General features: G+C 43.7%; 1 protein-coding gene across 1 annotated transcript in view; it reads right to left on the bottom strand.

Moving 5' to 3' along the window:
• prex2 (phosphatidylinositol-3,4,5-trisphosphate-dependent Rac exchange factor 2) overlaps positions 1 to 12,069 on the bottom strand; it is an 82,360-nt gene extending 70,291 nt beyond the window's left edge. Inside the window, exon 1 of the mRNA XM_030099711.1 lies at positions 11,657 to 12,069. Coding sequence (XP_029955571.1) covers positions 11,657 to 11,794 — 138 coding nt within the window. The 5' untranslated portion in view covers positions 11,795 to 12,069. The remainder of the gene's footprint in view (positions 1 to 11,656) is intronic.
• Positions 12,070 to 18,583: the final 6,514 nt, after the last annotated feature.

The following is an 18,583-nucleotide window of genomic DNA, read 5'->3' as shown; positions in this document are numbered from 1 at the left end:
GGCAACAACTGGACGACTGGACGATGATCCACTCAATGGAGATATCTAAAGCATAACAAACTGATGATGTTTCTTTATTTATTACTTCGAGGAAATTCTCCCTCTGCATTTGCCCGATCCTACTGATGGATCATGTAATTACACATCCCAGTAGGAAGGTTGCTAAGAGGCCCAAACTGGAGTTGATAGAGATGAAGATAAGCAGTAGATTTGACTTTCCCCACCTGATTCTCCTGGCAGTGGAGCCCTTGACCTTCCAATAACAGGCTCATCTCTTCAGCCCCCCGGGGCACCACGGCCTCATCCTGTGCCACACTCATTTAAGGCCAGAGATTTTTTTTTTTTTTTTTCCCCCATAAAAGACAGCAGCTGTGGTAAACGTGACTTGCTGAACATACAGTACTCACTCCGGACTTGATTTCCAATGAGAAACAACAACATGAAAACTTGTAAAGTCATTTTGCTCCCAGAGGCCCAGGTATAATTACCTGAATAGTCAGTCTGGTAGCTGAGGGGAGGGGACTCGCATTAAAACCCCATTACAGTTTTCATCATCCCACAAAGCAGATGGGTGTGATGAATAGATTAGTCCTATCGCTGCTTGTTGCTATTAATCAACAAAAAGGCCACATGCTGCGGTTACCAAAAAAAAAAAGATGCTGGAATCAAAGCTGTATTGCTTCATGCAGCAGGGATTTCATATGAAAAAAAAAAGTGATAATAACTTGACTTTTCCTGTCACGCTGCAGGTGGAATCGGTAAACTCCGGTCAGGGTGAGCGTGGTGATCTGCAGGCCTCTATTTCAGAGCAGCAAACAGCCTCAGTCTCCTGTGAGTGGCAGCTCGCTCAATATCTCCAGATTTCAATTCAGGGGCTGGACATCGGAAATTGTTTCCTACATCCTCTGGACCTGCTGGAGGACCCAACTAGCTCAGGACACTTTGTGAATGGATATTATGTAACGCCGTTCCCTCTGAGATACAATCGGCGGAAGATTAGACCCAACCCCTGTATATGTTTATCTCTTTGTCAGTGGGATGGATTAATTACGCAACAGCGCTTTGGCAAAAACAGACAGAAGTAAGTCAACTTGCAATGACTTAGGAGGACAATGATGGACATTCCTCCGTTTTTAAGCGAAGTGCGTGCGCACAGTGAAGTGAGTGGGCTCGGGGAATGAAGAATGAAGGAAAATGCCACTGGCTCAGCATGTTACCAAGCCACATGTCTGCAGAATGGGCTGACGGCGGGATTACAAAATACACTCAGACACGGAAAGAGTCCGAAACGGATCCCAAAGAGCAAAACAATGCAACAAGTTGCTTTGATTAAAAAAGCTGAAAAAGCTATCTTGGCTGCTCCCACGTTGCAGAAATTAGTCTAAATCAAGTACAAAGCTCGCCTCAAACATCTGTTTATGCGTTCAAGTTGGAGCCGATGGCGGCGTGGGCCGGAACACGTGGCGCGTTTGATGTGTTACATGCAAAACATCTTCGGTTTTAATGTCGAATGCCATGTACTTCCTAAAATTAAAAGTGGCGATCCCGGGCTTTAATGGGGTGAGAAAAATAAAAATTGAAGGAAATAACACATCTGTCAGCATCATTCGCAAAAACTGTGGCGGTACCAGAGCTGAACTGCTCTCGCAGTGCTGTGGGATCTCTTGCTCACGATTGAAAACGCTCCAAAGGGAGTTCACTGGCACTGTCTACCAGTATAAACTGTCACTCAGGAGGAACAAACAGGCCTTTCTCAGAGCCTATTAGAGAATCCGCCACTTTGTCCACGAACAAATCCACTGATTTGCTTTGTTGTCATGACTGGAGGGCTGGTAAACAAAGACTCACACACACACACACACACACACTATTTTCTGTGTAGTTTCACAGTCCACAAAAGATGAAAATGTGTCAGGATAAATCTGCACATGTCTTCAGGTAATCAGTGTATTACAACCTACAATTTGTGAAGAAATCCAGTCTTGTTAACAAGTAAAAGACATGAAACAAAGGCCATTCAGGCTGGAGACAGACACACAAACAAGCGCTCGCTGGAGCGAATCACTAGACTGTGAAGCTTCGCTCATTACCATAACAGTGTTTTTTTTTTTGATAACTCTATGAGCGTGTCTGTGTGTTTCTCTGTCATACGTGTCTCCCACAGGACAGCAGAGATAAAAAACGGATTACAGTGAAACAGAAGAGCCCGGTAACAGGTGGGCAGGCGGTTCGGCGCCCTCGGGCTGCGTCTCAAAGCACCTGAGATGCAGTGAGCTGCTGCCAAAGGGAAAAAGCAGACAGAAAAAAAAAAAAAAAACATAAAGCGGAGGTACGGAGGGAAAGGAAGAGAAGCGTGTTTGTCCTTCTTAACGTTGCAGCCCTGTAGGGAGGATATGCTGTCTTTACCGTACTTCCTGCACAGAGGAATCGGAATGCAGCATCGCAGGGTTAAATCGCCTGCACAGTGGGCTTCCCGCCTAAACACCTTTGCACACATACCAAATTCCTGACAAGCAAAAAAAAAAAAAAACTTCCCAGAAGTAGCGACCAGAGACAAAGCGTCCCTGATCCTGGCAGCACACTGGGGGACATCCGAAACGAGAGAAAGGCTCTTTGTAGTGACTCCCTCCCAAAGCCAGACCCTTGTTGGCATCAGCAGGTCCTGGTGACACCTCTAAGAGTCATCCTGCTTCCCATCTCATTAGCCCCACTGCCTACTTTTTTCCAGACTGGCCTGCTTTCTCTCCGTTGGGAATGTACACAGGAAACAGACACTATAAATACGACAGGGAATGTTAATATGTCCAGCTTGGGAGTGGCTATTAGGGCTCATCTGCACAGCTCAGTGAAGGACTCTGGATTTAATTACCAACAGGGAACATAGTGAGTGGTTATTTCACAGGAGATTCTGGTAAACAAAAGCCAGTTTGTCTGTGGAGCATGTGTTAATTTAAAACCCAGGCGCTCTGGATGAGGATTTCTTAAAATAGTTTTTGAAGCGTAGCAGGAAATTGATATTCACTTGTCGGCAAACACTGTAATAATATTTGATGCAAATGTAAAATTAGCTTATTGTTAGGTTTCTAAAAGCAGGGTGTAATTACTTTTTTAGGTTTTTTTGAGTATCTGTCATAATTTGTGAGAATTAAAAGCTCTTCAAAATACTATCTCACTGATGTCTTGTGCTTTGGTGAATTGACTTCAATCGCTGTGATGGGAGGAAGATTTTATCCCGAAAGGGGATGGTCTGACCAGAAGGGGGGGATAGATTACCCAATAACCCTTTCAGAAAATTGCATCCTGTTTATCGGTTTGGGAAATGGCTTAATAAAAAGTGCAAAAAAAAACAAAAAAAAACAGATTCTTAAAAGAAGAAAGCAGACCAACAAGCAATGCGCTCTGAGGCATCTTCAAAAGCTCACAATCGTCTGAAAGTCAAGAAAAATCCTTCTCTTTGATGTTATTGCTGTCCCTTCGCTGACCCCGGCGCCCAGTACATCCATAAACAGCTGGGATGAAGCAATTTATCTAATGAATATGTCCGAGTCCGACGCCCGTGCTGGACACCCGGCGAGCCGTCCTGCACCGCCGACAATGAAGCATAAAGTGACGCCTGCCATCATGTCCTCAACAGGTCTGTTCAATTTCACCCGTCATGGTACAGCCCCAGAGAACCATCTTTAGCATATCAGGAAGATTTTTTTTTTTTTTTTCAAATGAGAAATAGGATGCTATGAAGGGCCGCTAGCCTGCGGGAGGTAAGAGTGAGTCGCCACGGATCGAGGCCTCCAATCTCCACGTGCAGCCAAGCAAGCCATCCCTTATTGATTGCTGGCAATTCCTAACAGAAGCACACTTGGGGGCATTATATCGATCCAGCAAGTGACTAAGCAGAATTGTCAGTCTGGCCATTGGGGCGTATCCCCAAACATGACTGGCATACACTGATTGTCTGATTATGCTTCATGCCTCCCCCCCCCCCGCAGGAGGAGAAATCCTGACAGAATGACAGAACTGGACGCCGTCAATGGAGAACTGAACTACCATCCTGCCAGTTTGTCCCCGACTTTCAGCAGGACTGTTGAGAACCGGCCCACCAGTACAAACACCCGCTTCTGCCAAGGTTGTGCTCATCAGGGTTTCTTTTTGTCGGTGAATGACCAGAGCAGGAGGCGCCACTTCAACACGGCAGCGTCGGATCAGGAGACGATCCGCAAAGGGACCAAAGGTTCTGGCAACTACAACTCATCCAGTTCAATCAGTTCAGCTAAAAGCTGTAAAAAGTAGGGGGAAAAAAATTGGATGTGCTTGAAAATGTCAAATTTGTTTAAAATCAACACTTTCTAAAATATGACTCGGCTGTCTTCAAAAGATCTACTGATCTGACGGGACGGTTAGGTTTAAAGTTGGAGCTATATAGCAACTCTTTTTACTGCCACAAAAAATATGAAAGTACAAATCTCTTTGAACTGTTTTACCACCTCATCTTCTGACATCCAACAACTACAATATATGCCTTTACTAAGTAACTCAATATTTTAAGGCTCCCTGGTAGTACAACGCTTTTTTGCCTCGTCCATCAGACTTCACTTGGGTAATTGTTTGGATTAGTTGGACCTTTTCGTGTTGGTTTTCATGACGGACGCCAAAGTTTCATTGTGCATTATTGCATAACAACATTAAATATTCATTATATTATTCATTTATTAAATATGGAGGTGAATAAGAAATGCCAAAAAAATGTACCATTTAAGATGATAATTTTCATTAAAAGAAGAATTTCGAAGAAAAGGAAAAAAGGCGACATGCTTGGACACAAAGAGACGCTTGTCTGATTTGTGCAGCCTCCAGAGCCAAGCCCATTCAGCAGTTTAATTAAATAATTTGGAGAGACGTGGAATTTCCCGGCACGTCTGACGAGCCAGCTCTGGACGTCTACAGACTCCGAGCTCTGAGCTGCGGGACGGACGGACGGACGGACGGACACATGAATGACACATGGAAAGACTGACTCTAAACCCCAGAGGAAAGATCCATGCACGTCTAGACCGGCAAACCTTTTTTCTCTCCAACTCCCCCCCCTGCAGACTGGAACCAAGGAAGGCCTCGGACGCCTCTCTCGGAACTTGGATTTGCCAGAACATTTCAGTGAAGCCGAACGCTGGCAGACATAAACACAGTGTCTCTTTCACCTGCTCCAGACTCTAGAAAGTGTCTCATTGTGGTTTTTTTCTCTGACATGTGAAAATCCATTTTTCTCCTTTATCTGTTGTTCTCCCCCCCAAAATGAGGTCCGAGACCAGAGGTTGAAAACCCCAGGTCGAGATAATTCCAGTCAACCCTTTGACATAAAGTCTGTATAAAATATATGTCAAGCAGCAAATTCATTTCAGTAGTAATCATTCAATATTTCATTAGTTCAAAGACATGATGACATTTTCTAAAACCGTGCACTTCACAATTATGGAAGTGCTGCTTCAAGTTGAAGAGTGCACCGTCGACGCTGAAGGCATACTAATCAGAGCGAGTGTGTCTGAGCGTGCCAGCTAAAACACAGAGCCTCTTGTGATGATGACCCCTTCGCACTCCATGAAGCATCCTGACAAGTGTCTACCGCGGTCTTGCCACTGTTCTCCTTGTCACACGTCGGCACCATGTGACCGGGCAGCTGGCAAAGCCCAAATCAATGCCGCCTTCTCTTCTGGGCAGAGGGACAGCACCACCTCTGCCTCCCGAGCTAAATCCACTAAATGAATTCAGTTTGGGGAGGGGGTGGGGGGTGGGGGGGGTGGGGGTGGGGGGGGGGGGGGGGGTGGGGGGGGGGGCGACTGCAGCCCTCGCGCCCAGCAATGAGGCCGCACGCTGCCAAGTGGGCATCTGTAGCTGCGACGCTGCTTTCCCTGGCGTCGGTGCAGACAGTGGGGGAAGTGTATGAGTGTGCATGTGTGTTTGAGCAGGAAACGCGCAGCACAATGTAAAGACGGGGAGGTCCAGGAAGGAAGGAAATCCTGCTGGAGAAATGGCCTCACGGACAAAAGCATAAGAACTCTCTCCAGTGTAAGACACCGTCAGGGGGGAACTCGACTCTGACAGAAAGAGGTGTAGAGCTCTAAAGCAAACAATTATCAATGAAGTCATTTTTCACAAATCCAAACAGACCTTGATGTTTCACAAAGCGGTCATCTCGGCTAACTTCATAACATTATGCAAGAATGCACAACACCGAATATTTTACATCAAGGAAAACATGAGCCCTTCTTTGTAAATATAAATGGATAAAACACTGAAATGCAAGCAAAACACAACAGCACGGCAATGCTCAAAGGAGATTTGGAAGGATTATCCTCGTCTATGTTTTAATTAATAAGGGACTCAAAGATGGTGCAAAAAATCTCTGCAGGAGATGATTCTATCGCTTGTGGACTAATCCGCGCTATCTTTGATCGGGATTTAGTTTTATGATCGGGTCCTAACAGCGCAGAATCCGTCCCGTGACACCACAACCGACCAGTACTCGGGTGTAGCAGCGTCAGGCCACTCAGAGACAGAGAATCCATTTACACTTTGAAACTGGAAAAGTAAAGTGGTGCAGCAGCGGCAGGTACATCCTTCCAAACACGGTTTGAAATATAGGTTGCTTGTGTAGCGGCGGCAGTGTGAAATTAAAATGCAAGTGAGCTACTTCATCAGTTCAGGGGCCTCACGGGGGGGGGGGGGGGGGGGACAGGCACTACTGCCTGTATTCTCGCAGAGGAGAGCCTGACCAAATCCAATTAAAAAAAGAGTCAAGGAGAAAAACATTTCACCGCGCTCTCCTGTCACTTCCTTCTCCTGCTTCCTCTCCTCTAGACGTGCGAGTGCGTTGCTGGAAAACCACTAAATTAAGACAGATCCGCATCTAACTTGGCCTGCGTGCGATTCTGCTCAGTGATGAGGAAACCCACGGCCCTACGCCTAAAGGGAGTCCTGATGGACTTTAAGTAGACAGAAAATGGAAAAAAAAAGTGCACTTCTTGTCAACATGGTATCCAAAACTGTGGATCAAACAAACAGTCACTGCTTCTTCTGGAAAACAGTGGTGAAAAAAACAAGAGAGAAAGAGCTGAGAGCAGCAGGGAACTGGACATGTTAAAAGGTAAAGGGGGGGGGGGGGGGGGGTAACGAGAAGGTGTGGAAGGAGTCACAATAAGGAAGTCATTAAGGAATAAAGAAGAGAGCGTTCATGGCAGGAACAGCGCAAAACCTCTCAGTGGAATCTCTTATCGCCAAATGTAGAACCTTATAGAGACAACCTGATGTGACCAGTCGCATAAACACCCAGCGAGGATTTAGAAGCCTCGTCAGGATGTCCCCAGGCTACAGCACATGATGTCAGCCTCGTCACGCCGACATAAACAACTTGCTCCTCACGACGTGGAGCGCTTCCTACGGATCTGGACATCGGTTCTTTACATTCTCAGCTTCGAAAACCATGAGAAATCCGCCCTTCACCACTAATCTGTATGACTTTAATAAAGAATGAGAATCAATAAACAAGGGACAAGCAAACAGACAGATACGTCTTTCATTAGATAGAAAAGTACTGTTCAACAGAGCCCTCCATTCTTGTTTACGAGGGAGGTGATAGTTGGCATGACACCTCCAGACAGAGGCACAGGAAGGAGGGTAGGACCTCTGGGGTCACCGGGCGTTTGTGCAGAGGATACGAGGCCTTTCCTCACGGCCCCCTTGACCTGAACTCCTTCTGGACGGCCCGCTGGTCACGCGGGCAAATAACTGAAAAACTTTCGGCCCCAGCTGTCTCGGCCAAAACCACTACTCCAACAAGGATATAAACAAACCCAAACCCTGGGAGAAAAGTGGAGCCAGCGAATACAAATACACACTGACAGGGTTCACTTGCACACCTGGGTTTCCCAGAGCCAGTAATGACTGCTTTCTCCATTAGTCCTGATTTTCCTGCTTCCTGCATCCATTTACACAGAGAGAACACATGTAACATATACACTGACCAAATCGTGTTTTTTAGCATGAATGCGAAAAATACAGCATGAATTCCCAAGTTAAACTTAAACAAAAAAAGGGATTTCTTTATTTCATCGATTCATGATCTCTAATTTAACGAGAATGACAGACATTGGGATTCTGCAGCAATCCAATATCTTAAACCACATTTATTCAATTTCAATTCATGCAGGGGATTAAAAATGTTTTAAACATTACGCTCACATTACACAGACTTTGGTTGAGGGAGGAAGGCAGCAGCTCGGGGACCACTTAATGCACTGCAAAGCTCTTTGGAATATATTAAGTTAACTTGAGGCTCAGATCTCCCTCCAGAGTCAGGACATGAAAGGTTTCCGCCATTGTAACTTTTTCGTGCTCTCTCTTAAGTGCCTATCATGCAAGCAAATGGCTTTCAGTGTCTTTTTATCAATGGCGAACAATGGCCGAGAGTCTGCAATGTAATCACTGCTACGGAGTCACTGAGAAAAAAAAAGAGAGAGAGAGCTCATTATAGTGATTGTTTACATTAGGTCTTGATTTGCTCCTCTCATTGGGGCTTTTCTAAGAATGACTGTCATTTTATTGGCTCGAAGCCGTCCAAGATAAACACCAGTGTCCACCGCCGCCCACAAACTCAAGCTATAATGGTTCATTATGTAAGATAGGGAAGAGATATTTCAGACGACTTCCCTGAAACCGTTCTCTCACGGCAGGACTGTGGCGAAAAGTCTGGTACACTAAGTAGAAAAGGTCAAATTTAGACTTTCCAGAAGCGATACCTTAAAGATGTAATCTGTATATTTTCCCACAAGCAGTTAGGTACGCCGACACAATGGGCCCAGACAGTCCCGGGACAACTTGCTGCAATCATCCTCTGTGTTGTTTTCCACTACCTTAAAAGTTAAGTATGTGTGAGGTGCATTGTGTTTAAGTCACCCGAATCAGTAGCGGCAATCTCTGCTCTTCAGTTCAACTCTGCCTACTGACCGGAGGCTCATTGTTCTCCAGCATTTCCCAACCTCAGAGGAATTCCTCCTCCAGGAAATATGGTTTACAAGAGAAGGCACCAAGCCCAGCCACTCGCAGCCGCCCCCCCCTCCGAACCAATCCTTCACCCTCTTGGCAATATCTGCTGTGTGATACGCTCTGCCCTTTTCCCTTTTACCACAATATCCAGGACTCCTCTGGATTATCCCACTAGGAAGAACCACAGTCCTCTACTCTGACCTCCAGACATTACAGTCCTGCGTGGTTTGGAGTTGGTTCTCGTGTGGCAGCCGGGGAAGTGGGGGAGGAAAGTGTTTGTCTGATCAGATGAAAGTCTTCAATACGACCCCCCCTCTCCACGGTGGGTCTGTCTTTGATCATCCTCGCTATCTTCCGATGCTCTCCAGGAGCTCCCAGGGGAAAAGGACAGCTGATAAGATCGACTCTCTTGTCTTTCTGTCGCTCTTTCTTTCCAGCCTCTAAATCATCATCCTCATCCAGCCCGACCAGTTATAAAGCATAGCTAAACTAACTAAGCTATCTCCCGCTGTTAGATCTCAATCTGATGCTGCTTCACCAACGGCTCCAGCCAAAACAGAAAGGCCTTGTAAGGATCAGTCACCTCTGAAATGAATCCCAGTTCCAGCACAACGGGGGAGATAAAGGAGGGGTGGCTGCATTCCCCAAACCCCCATCAGAAGGACAGAGGACACATTCCCACATGTAATGCCCTCCATCTCTCCAGTGATGCCACTTCTGAGCGAGGCCAGACAGAGCTCCATCCCCTCTCTGGATCCCAGGTCGCGTATTGGAAACATCTGGGCGGTGGTGGGGAATCGTACACATTATGCATGCAGTCATGAGAGACACACAGTGGCCTTTCCACCTCTACTCCAAGTAAAATCACCATTGTACTGTGAAGCTAAAGACGTGTGAGGCAGTGTCCGAGACGTGGCATCAAGGTATCACACCAGAATTATTGAGAAACACCCTCACAGAATTATCCAACGAGTGTGATTCCTAGTTGCACACAATTTCAAGTTTTCCTCTTGAAACAAAGCTTCTCTGCCTCCTGTCGCTGAAGTGAGGTGTGACTTTATGTATTTGCTGTTAAACCTGACGGAGCAATACTTCCGTGACGCAGTGGCTGCGTCTGCAGCTGCGGTGCCAGCTGAGCGCCAGCTCCACTGGTTTCCATTCGAGCCCACCTGTGCTGTCTTTGGCACAACTCACCCCGCTTCTGGTTCCAATGAGAAGCTGGCAAAGACCGAAGCTAAATAAATGCACTTCCCTGGATTTTCTGTGACGTGTGGCAAGTGTTGTAATTGTTGGATGGAACAGTCAAGTCGTGCGGGACACAGATGTATGGCCTGATTGTATCAACAAGCCAATTAGACTTGTTTCAAGGTCCTTCAATCCAGCTCGGCTGACATTGCCTGAAAAGCGCCGTACACCAGGACAGGTCTCCGGCATTAACAGGAATAAAGTCAATCACACGCAGACACGACTTTCGAGAAGGTAATTAACTTCAGTTTCCAGAGAAAAGCACCCATTAAATTTGAAGAGTGCAAACCCTAACAACACTGCGGTACTTTGTCTGGAAGCACAATATGGAAGTCTTTTTTGTAGAATACATTTAGGATTACTGAAATTCCAGGTTAGTGGGAAACGTCAGCACCTCAGAGATACTTCTGCTGCTGCAGCATCGAGTGTGTCTTCAGATCGACACAACAACAAACAAACAAACGACACTGAAGGTGCAGCTGACGCATAAACACATCGTTCATGGTTAAAACATGCATCCTGCTGCTTCAAAGATGAAGTTCCTCTATTCATCCCGTTACAGAGATCATCTCCCTGCAGTGTATTTGCACGCTGCTGCAGTGCAGTCCTGGGTTTAGAAGCCTTGCTCAAGAGCACCCAGACGTGGTGATAAGAAGGTGCTTGAATCTCTCATGCATTTCAAACCATCAGCCCTCTATCTGGTTACAAACTCACTTCACTGATCCCTAGATCAACAAGTTTTAGAAACTTTTAGCCTTCATTCAAATGTTTAAAATAATTTGTGAGTAGAATTATTTTAGACTATGGGTGACAGCTTAAACTGTAATGACTTGCTGTTAAAAAAAAAAAAAGAAACGACACTTCTTCATTTGATGATGGCAAAGACGACAGATACACTTGGATTTGCAGGTGTTGACATACCACCATGTGAAATTAACTCAAAACAGCAAAACACTCTTGAAAAGTATGCTTTTATTGTGGATGGTTCACCTGCTTTTTGACCATGTGTGGCAAAAACTTCAGCCAGACAAGCCACTAAAGACCCAAAGAGGATTAAACATCACGCTGACTAAAGTTGTGCACTGCCTCTTTTGAGACGGCTCTCCCAATTTCACACTTGCAATCTGAAAGGTTAACATCTCTATCAGTAGAGTGGGCTCGGATGCTTCCATCCTGGAGGGTTTGAGACTGCAGGTTTGCAGGTTTGCAGGTTTTCTGTCCAGGATAACTTGTTGCACTGGGAGGACCAGTCCTCCTCTGCAGGCTGATGCGCCCTGCATACTAAGCAGGCTGTTGTTTCACTTCGAGGCAGGAATTCCTCAAGTTAATAAATAGGCACTTTCAGACTGACTTGTTGAAAACTTTACTCAACACTCACCGAGAGGAACTCTAGCGTCCCGACATAATCCCGTTCCGTCTTTAAGAGTTCATTCAGGACGCAGACGCGCAGCCGGAGCTGCTTCTCCAAGTCCTTCCCGCTTTCAGCTTTGTGCTCACCTCTGCTCTCCTCAGTCATTGTGATAAAAGTAAATGCAAAAAAAAACTTATTTCCTTCAGCGGCGCAAAGTCTCACTCATCACAAAGCCAGACTCATCAGATGTGTGAAGTTTTGCAGCATGGTCAAAAGTCATGGGTCTGCGCAAAAAACGCACCAAAAAAAAAAAAAAAAAATCCAAAACAAAAACAAAATGTGTTTTAAAAATGAGGCAAAAACAAAGTTAAACAACTGTGTGAGGCTGCTGCCCACAGGGTGTGTGTGTGTGTATATGTGTGTGACTGAGCGAAGTGTAACAACTGGACAGCAGTTTAGAAAGTTGAGTCCATGTGACTGCTTAAATCTTCGTCCTGGTCCAGCCTCCCTCCCAGACGCAGCAGAGGACCAGCGCCAAGCTGCAGACTCTCCCCCCCCGCACAGCCGCACAGCCCGGCTGGGCTTCAACATAAAACTGCAACAACCACGCAACCAAACAGCATGCTTCACAGAAACAAACACATCTGTGTCACAATCAGCCACGCGGTCTTCAAACTGAGATGGGTTTTTACGCAGAACAGACTATTGCGCACGGAGATGCGTCTTTGGGTCCGTTAATTGGTTTTATTTTGAAATATTTTATCTTGGAGCTTCCTGCCTCCAAGTGACTTGATTTTCCTGAAAGGAATTCATTCTCAACACCCCAGTTTGGAAGTTTACTACTGTAATGCTGAAATTCTAATCAATAACAAGCAAAAGTTCAGAAATCAAAGGAACATTGTTTCACTACATGCAGGATAATCAGAACATTCTGATCAGAGGTAGAAATTATAGTTTAAAGCATTCCTCCAAACACTGTGTTGGATCTAAAACTTCTCTTGCTGGATAATGAGAGCATCTCAGTCTGATCAATGCAAAAGAATATTTCACAAAAGAATATATCACAATGCTGTATGGAAGATAAATCATAGACCAGCTGCCTCACTGCTCAAAGCCAAGGTGTCAGGGTGAGTTTGTAAAAATACACATTACACAGAAGTAATAGAAGAACCTTTTGGTACATTTCACAGATTTTTGCACCATAAATTGTCATTTACATTGGTTTCATGGTGAGTTTGCAAACATTAATAATTTCTTTTTTAGTTTTGTGAAACTGTAGACGTATTCAGCACATAAACTCTCCACCACAACAAAGCAAATCTTTAAAGTTTCAAATTAAAGGTCATGACAGCACTATTTTTTTTTTTTCAATCCACTGAAGATGAATTGGGCTGTATGAGGCCCCTGAACTAAAATGTGTCTGATGACAGTGGTTTGGGCTATTAAGAAGACAGTGAACTTATTCAATAAAAGCTGTGCAAAGTTTAACACTAACAATAATCAATAAAAAAATCATTTAAAAAGAAAACCTGTACTGGGGTTACTGATATCTGGGGTAATATCTCACTGAAGGTCGTGAAAGACTTACATTAACAACATTATTGCCCCACAATATAATACTATTATATTCTACTTATGGGTGTGTTTCATAATAAACATCCTGTCTGTTGGATTTGTTTTATGAGCACATAACTAGTGAATTACTACAAAAGCAACACTTTTTTTCGTTCCTATTCCAATGACATGCTGTAATGACTTGCTCTGTGACTGTTAATAATTTATCATGGGAAGAATGGGAGAAACAAAGAAAGTTATAAAATGCCAAACGTGGTTAATGGCCCAGTGAAAGACTAATCCACTGTACTGGATATCTATGTTTCTCTTTGAATATGCTATAAACAAATTTAGCTCCAACCTAATTGTAGATGAACTCAGGAGAGACTTCTAATTTTATGATAAAGTAGATTATATGGTGCAAGTTATGACTGAAATTACACACTTGGGAAAATAAAAACCCCAAAATACCACCTAATTACAGTAATCCTAGTCTTTGTAATTCATTGCTTCTATCCCAGCCTGATTTGTGATGAAAAGCTAAATGAAAGATTGTTTCAATAAAAGATAATGCTGAAAACAAAAGAAAAATTCCCTGAAACCTTATGAAGTGAACGTGATCCCGCCGGGACGGAGCTCATAAGAGCCTCTGTTGAAGTTTACCATGCTAGATAATTATGTTGTTTTATTTCAGCGACTTTATCCTTGTTGTAAAGCGCGTGGTCCCTTGCTTAATGGTGCATTAAATTTCAAGCATAAAATATTAAATTATGTCATTAAGTTGCAAATGATCCTCTGTTAGATAAAAGGAGACGCACAGCACGGCCGATTACACAATGAACGTTTTAATAACAGTGCAAAATTCTGCAGGTCACATCTTCATCTGCCGTGTTGCCAAAAGAAAAATCAAAGTCAAGTGTTTTGGCATGACACACTTCATTCACAGTGTTCAGTCACAGCTTTAATTTGCATTGATTTACATAAATATCAAGAAACAGGAAATCACGTGTAAGCAGTTGGCAATTTCTGTAGCTCTGTGCCATCTTTACATTAGCTCCCAATTTGATCCCTTATCCTTCAGTTTGCATTTATAGGAAATAAAGTCGTTATGTTGAAAATGAAGAGGATATTTAGGACATTCACGTCTTTCCACTGTGTGACGGAGGCCAGATGGATTCGACCAGGATGGATTCGTCCTAAAAGTCACAAATTATCCAAACAAGCTTGTCTTGTGCTTTTGAAAGGCGTCCTGGAGAATTTAGCGGAAAAAAAAATAATTTGCAGGCACAAAGAGAACTTGTAAACTTCACAAGGAAAATCCCACAATCAGAAAAAAGCCAGGCAATTGTGCTTCATGGTAAAATGTACAAACGTGCAATATCTTACATCAGGTGTCAAAGATATCTGTGAAATAGCGTGTTTTGGACAGATTTCCACATTCTGTGTGAGTTCATAACAATAGATGGTGCACGGAAGCGATTTAGAGTTAAAATTCCTGCTCTGATTCGAGGCAGGCTCACCTGTCATCGTGGAAAACGAAGACGTCAAAGAGCTTGTCTTGGGATTGTGCAGAGAAGCAGAAGAACCTGAAGGAAACTAAAGCAGACACAGGGAGAATTTACAAGCTGCGCATTAAAGGCTCCACTGTCAAACTGGATGCCTGCTGTGACTGATAATAACCATTACATCCAGCTTAGTTTGCATTCATTTCCATCAATAATTCAAAACGCAAAAGAATTACAAGTGAAATCCTGAGATTTTATTAACATAGGAATCAGTTCTGGGAAACTGAGTGCCATTTAAAGGTGCTCCCTATAATGTATTTAGTTAATAAAGTTGCAAAGAGCTCAATCAAAAGTTAAAAAGCCAGGCAAACTGCCACACACACTGCTGAAGATCCTGAAAAAAAGTTGTTTAAAAGTGTCTTTTTAACACGACATCGTGTTGAAGAGAGGTCACAGATGGGTTTAAGCTGAGCGATAACCGGGAATCATAGATCACACTGAGGTAGAAACACCTGTCAGAATGACAAATTAAGATGTCTCGCTGAAGCCAAGAGGATATTCAGAGTCTATCAATCAGAAAACAAAGTTGTGCTGCAAGTTTCGATGGACCGATTAAGCATTTCGCTCAGTCACAAAAACCTCGAGCATGCAAGCTCATCAGTCAAACAGTAATACTTGTGTTTGTGCTTTGGTGCACCTGGTACTCTGACTGGCACAGAGTCAATTATTGATGATTTGACTGCTGACAGAAAGCGGGAGGATGGATGTGTAGGGATGCAGGAGTATCGAGCCAAACTCTGCCAAATATACGTCAAAACCCATCGAGCGACATTTCATCTTTCTGCAGAAAACAACCAGCCAGTAAGCAGCCGACCTCAAACCAGAGAGCTTTTCAGGGTGAAGAGGTTCAAATATCCCCCAGCTGATGCCAGGATGAGGTGCAGATTGAGGCGCTGTCCGCACAGAGATTGAAAATCCACAAAATATGAGGAGCCTATAAGTGCCTGTGGAAGATGTTAAGTGTGTAATACTGAGGATGACTTCTGCTTGTACAGGCATCCACTTTTTGCTTGTGAAGTTTGAGGTCAAGAATAATGATTTTTTTTTTTTGAGAAAATAAATCACAGGTGTCAAAAGAAAATTAAATTATTTGAATTGATTGGGAAAAATGATTGTGAGGGGTGCAAACAGTTACATCATGAGTGTCTGAAGGACAAAAGAGAGATGGCCAATAGAGAGATAATCAGTCACCCTACAGCCACACACACACCTATGCTCCACTTTAAATCAGCATTTGCTCTTTTTATTTGTTTTTTGCTTGTTTCCTCCAGAGGTCATCACTGTTTCTGCTGTGACACTATCTTATCTTTCCACTGCAGCATTCGACGCAGCCATCGAGGAAAAAGATGTGTTTTTCTGTGTGACTTTGAAAACGCATGCAGATATAGGGAACACATGCAAACTCTGCGCAAAAAAAGGCCCCGTAAACATAAAAACAACAACTTAGAAATATGTTGCTTCTGGAAATGTGTGGTTCTAATAAAACATGCGCATGCAATATTAAACTAACTACCGGCTTGCAACAGCAAAAGGTGCAAAATGTGAAACGTTCTTACAGCACTGTTCATGTAATCACATTTTCCTGTCTGCATTGCAGTGCTCTGCTCTGCTGTTTCTTAATATTTCATTTCAGTCATCTCTTAATTGAATGAGGGGTTGCTCTTGCACCACAGCTCATGTTTACAAGCGGCGCCGCTGTGTTATCTTGCACTGATATTTCATTTAGAAAAACCATTGAGGCATTTGCAACAATGATCCAAACCGTTGTAATTAATTAATTTATCAGATTGTGTGTTTAATTAGGGCAGAACTGCCACTTATTGAGAGGTGCACGGTGTGTGTGTGTGTGTGTGTGTGAACCCCCCCCCTGCTCGCTTCCTGCCTGGTCTCTGGAGAGGCCTGTTAGGGGTTTATATATCGAATTAGAGCCATTATGTGCCTAGTTAAATATGAACACAGTTCATGCTCAGACCACCTTTATTTCTCTGATTTGAAAGTCATATGAAGCCATTTTCAGCCCAGAAGGATGATGAGGAATTAAAATCTAAAACAAGAGAGGACCCAGTTTTATTTTCTTTTATATTATCTTCACATTTTCAGGTGTTTGAACTTATTCTCTGCAAGGTGAAATAATTCCAACTGATGCTTTCTGCAGTGATTCATCACCGCCAAAGGAAGTCTTCGTTTTATGGACTCTTTTATGTCTCAATTACAAGTAAGTGTCAGTTTTTCGGGGTGATCCGAGGACAAGGCTCTCAAACTGGACTAAATGTGGATGTGTGCTATACTCTGCTGCTCAAACCAGGTACTGCAAGCGTTTGGTCAATTTGCAGCTGATGAACGGCTGTGCTGTAATGTCCCACAGCGGCCACAAGAGGGAAGTGTTGCTTTTTTATTTGCTATATGTGTCTTTTCATCACAGACGCTTCCTGGAGGGCTTCATTATTAACTAACTTCTTATAATCCCAAGTGGCTTTGCTCCCAGACAGACACTGAACACACTAAATTTGGGTCTTAGACTGAATAGAGCTGAGAACCCTTGATGACATTTGCGGTAAACCGACTTAATTATGATTTTCTATTAGACTCTCCGGTTCAGGTAAGTTTCCAGGCCCTGGGATTTTATTAGCCATGACTTTGGTCTGTGGAATTAACTTGTATTATTTGTGGTTTGGAGCTGCCGGTGCCTTGCTGAGCGCTGCCAGGAACTGCTCCGTGGAAACCCAGTGTCTGAATTATATGAGCAGCTTTCGCTGATTATTTGCACTTGACATCAAAGATAAGTGGCGAAAGCAAAGTGAATCTACTCGGGTGCAAAGGCGTTGGCCCTCATCGATTTCAGCAGGCCGGCAGTCAAGTGGAAATCATAGAGAAGATACAACGTGAAGATGAAAACTGAAATGTAGGACAAGAATACAGGAGACAGATGTGTAGACAGTTTATTGGTCAAAAGAAAGAGAGAGTTCAGCACATTCAGATGAATGGGATCCAAACCTCAAAGACGAGAAGTGGCAGCAGCAGTCCTGAGGGATCCCGCTGAAGACACATGGAGGGAATCAATGGGAAACGAGACACAGGTGAGAACAATCAGGGGAGCAGAAGGCTGAAAACCACCAGTGGAAACAAGGAAGGGGATGAAACAGAACCCGTTAGATCCTCAGGTGGAGGCATTCAGCTTCTTCCATAGTTGATACTGAAGACTAACGGAGGGCAGAGTTTTTATATCAGGGCAAAACAACCTGAAAATCACACCATCTCCCTTTAAACGATCCTGGAGATGCACTTATAGATTCACCTTTGCGGCGTCTTTAGGGCGCTGCAGCTGATTCCAGCTCGGAGGTGAAGGCAGGACGAATGCTCACAGTCACACATACAGGCAACTAAAAGTCACAAATGACCTTAAAATGCGTATTTTTGAACTGCTGAAGGAAACCAGAGTACACTGAGGAAATCATGCACATAGAAAGACCCCAGACATCCAGACTCAAAGTGGGGATGTAATTACTGGGATAAAGATGTATCAATAAAACATCCAGTTTGTTGTATCTTATTTCAGTTCATCTAATTTGATTCTGTGTCGTTTTTGCCACATTTTAATTATAGGTTCTGTTCCTTTTTGCCAAGTGTCTCGAAGTTTTCAGTTTGTTGTTTTTCCTGTTGATGGGATGCTTCACTGCTGTGGTCTATGCACATTGTTAAATGTCCAGATAGGAGTCATTTCAGTACAAACTGAATCAGATCACGTCTTTTTCAGTCCAAGATGAAGCCATGTAAAAAAACAAACAAAAATAAACACTGCAACTTTCCCCGTTGCTGTAAAAAATATATATCTGTG

Source organism: Salarias fasciatus, chromosome 9 (assembly GCF_902148845.1).
Source record: "Salarias fasciatus chromosome 9, fSalaFa1.1, whole genome shotgun sequence".
Taxonomy (NCBI): domain Eukaryota; kingdom Metazoa; phylum Chordata; class Actinopteri; order Blenniiformes; family Blenniidae; genus Salarias; species Salarias fasciatus.
This window is presented reverse-complemented; position numbering and strand designations above follow the sequence as displayed.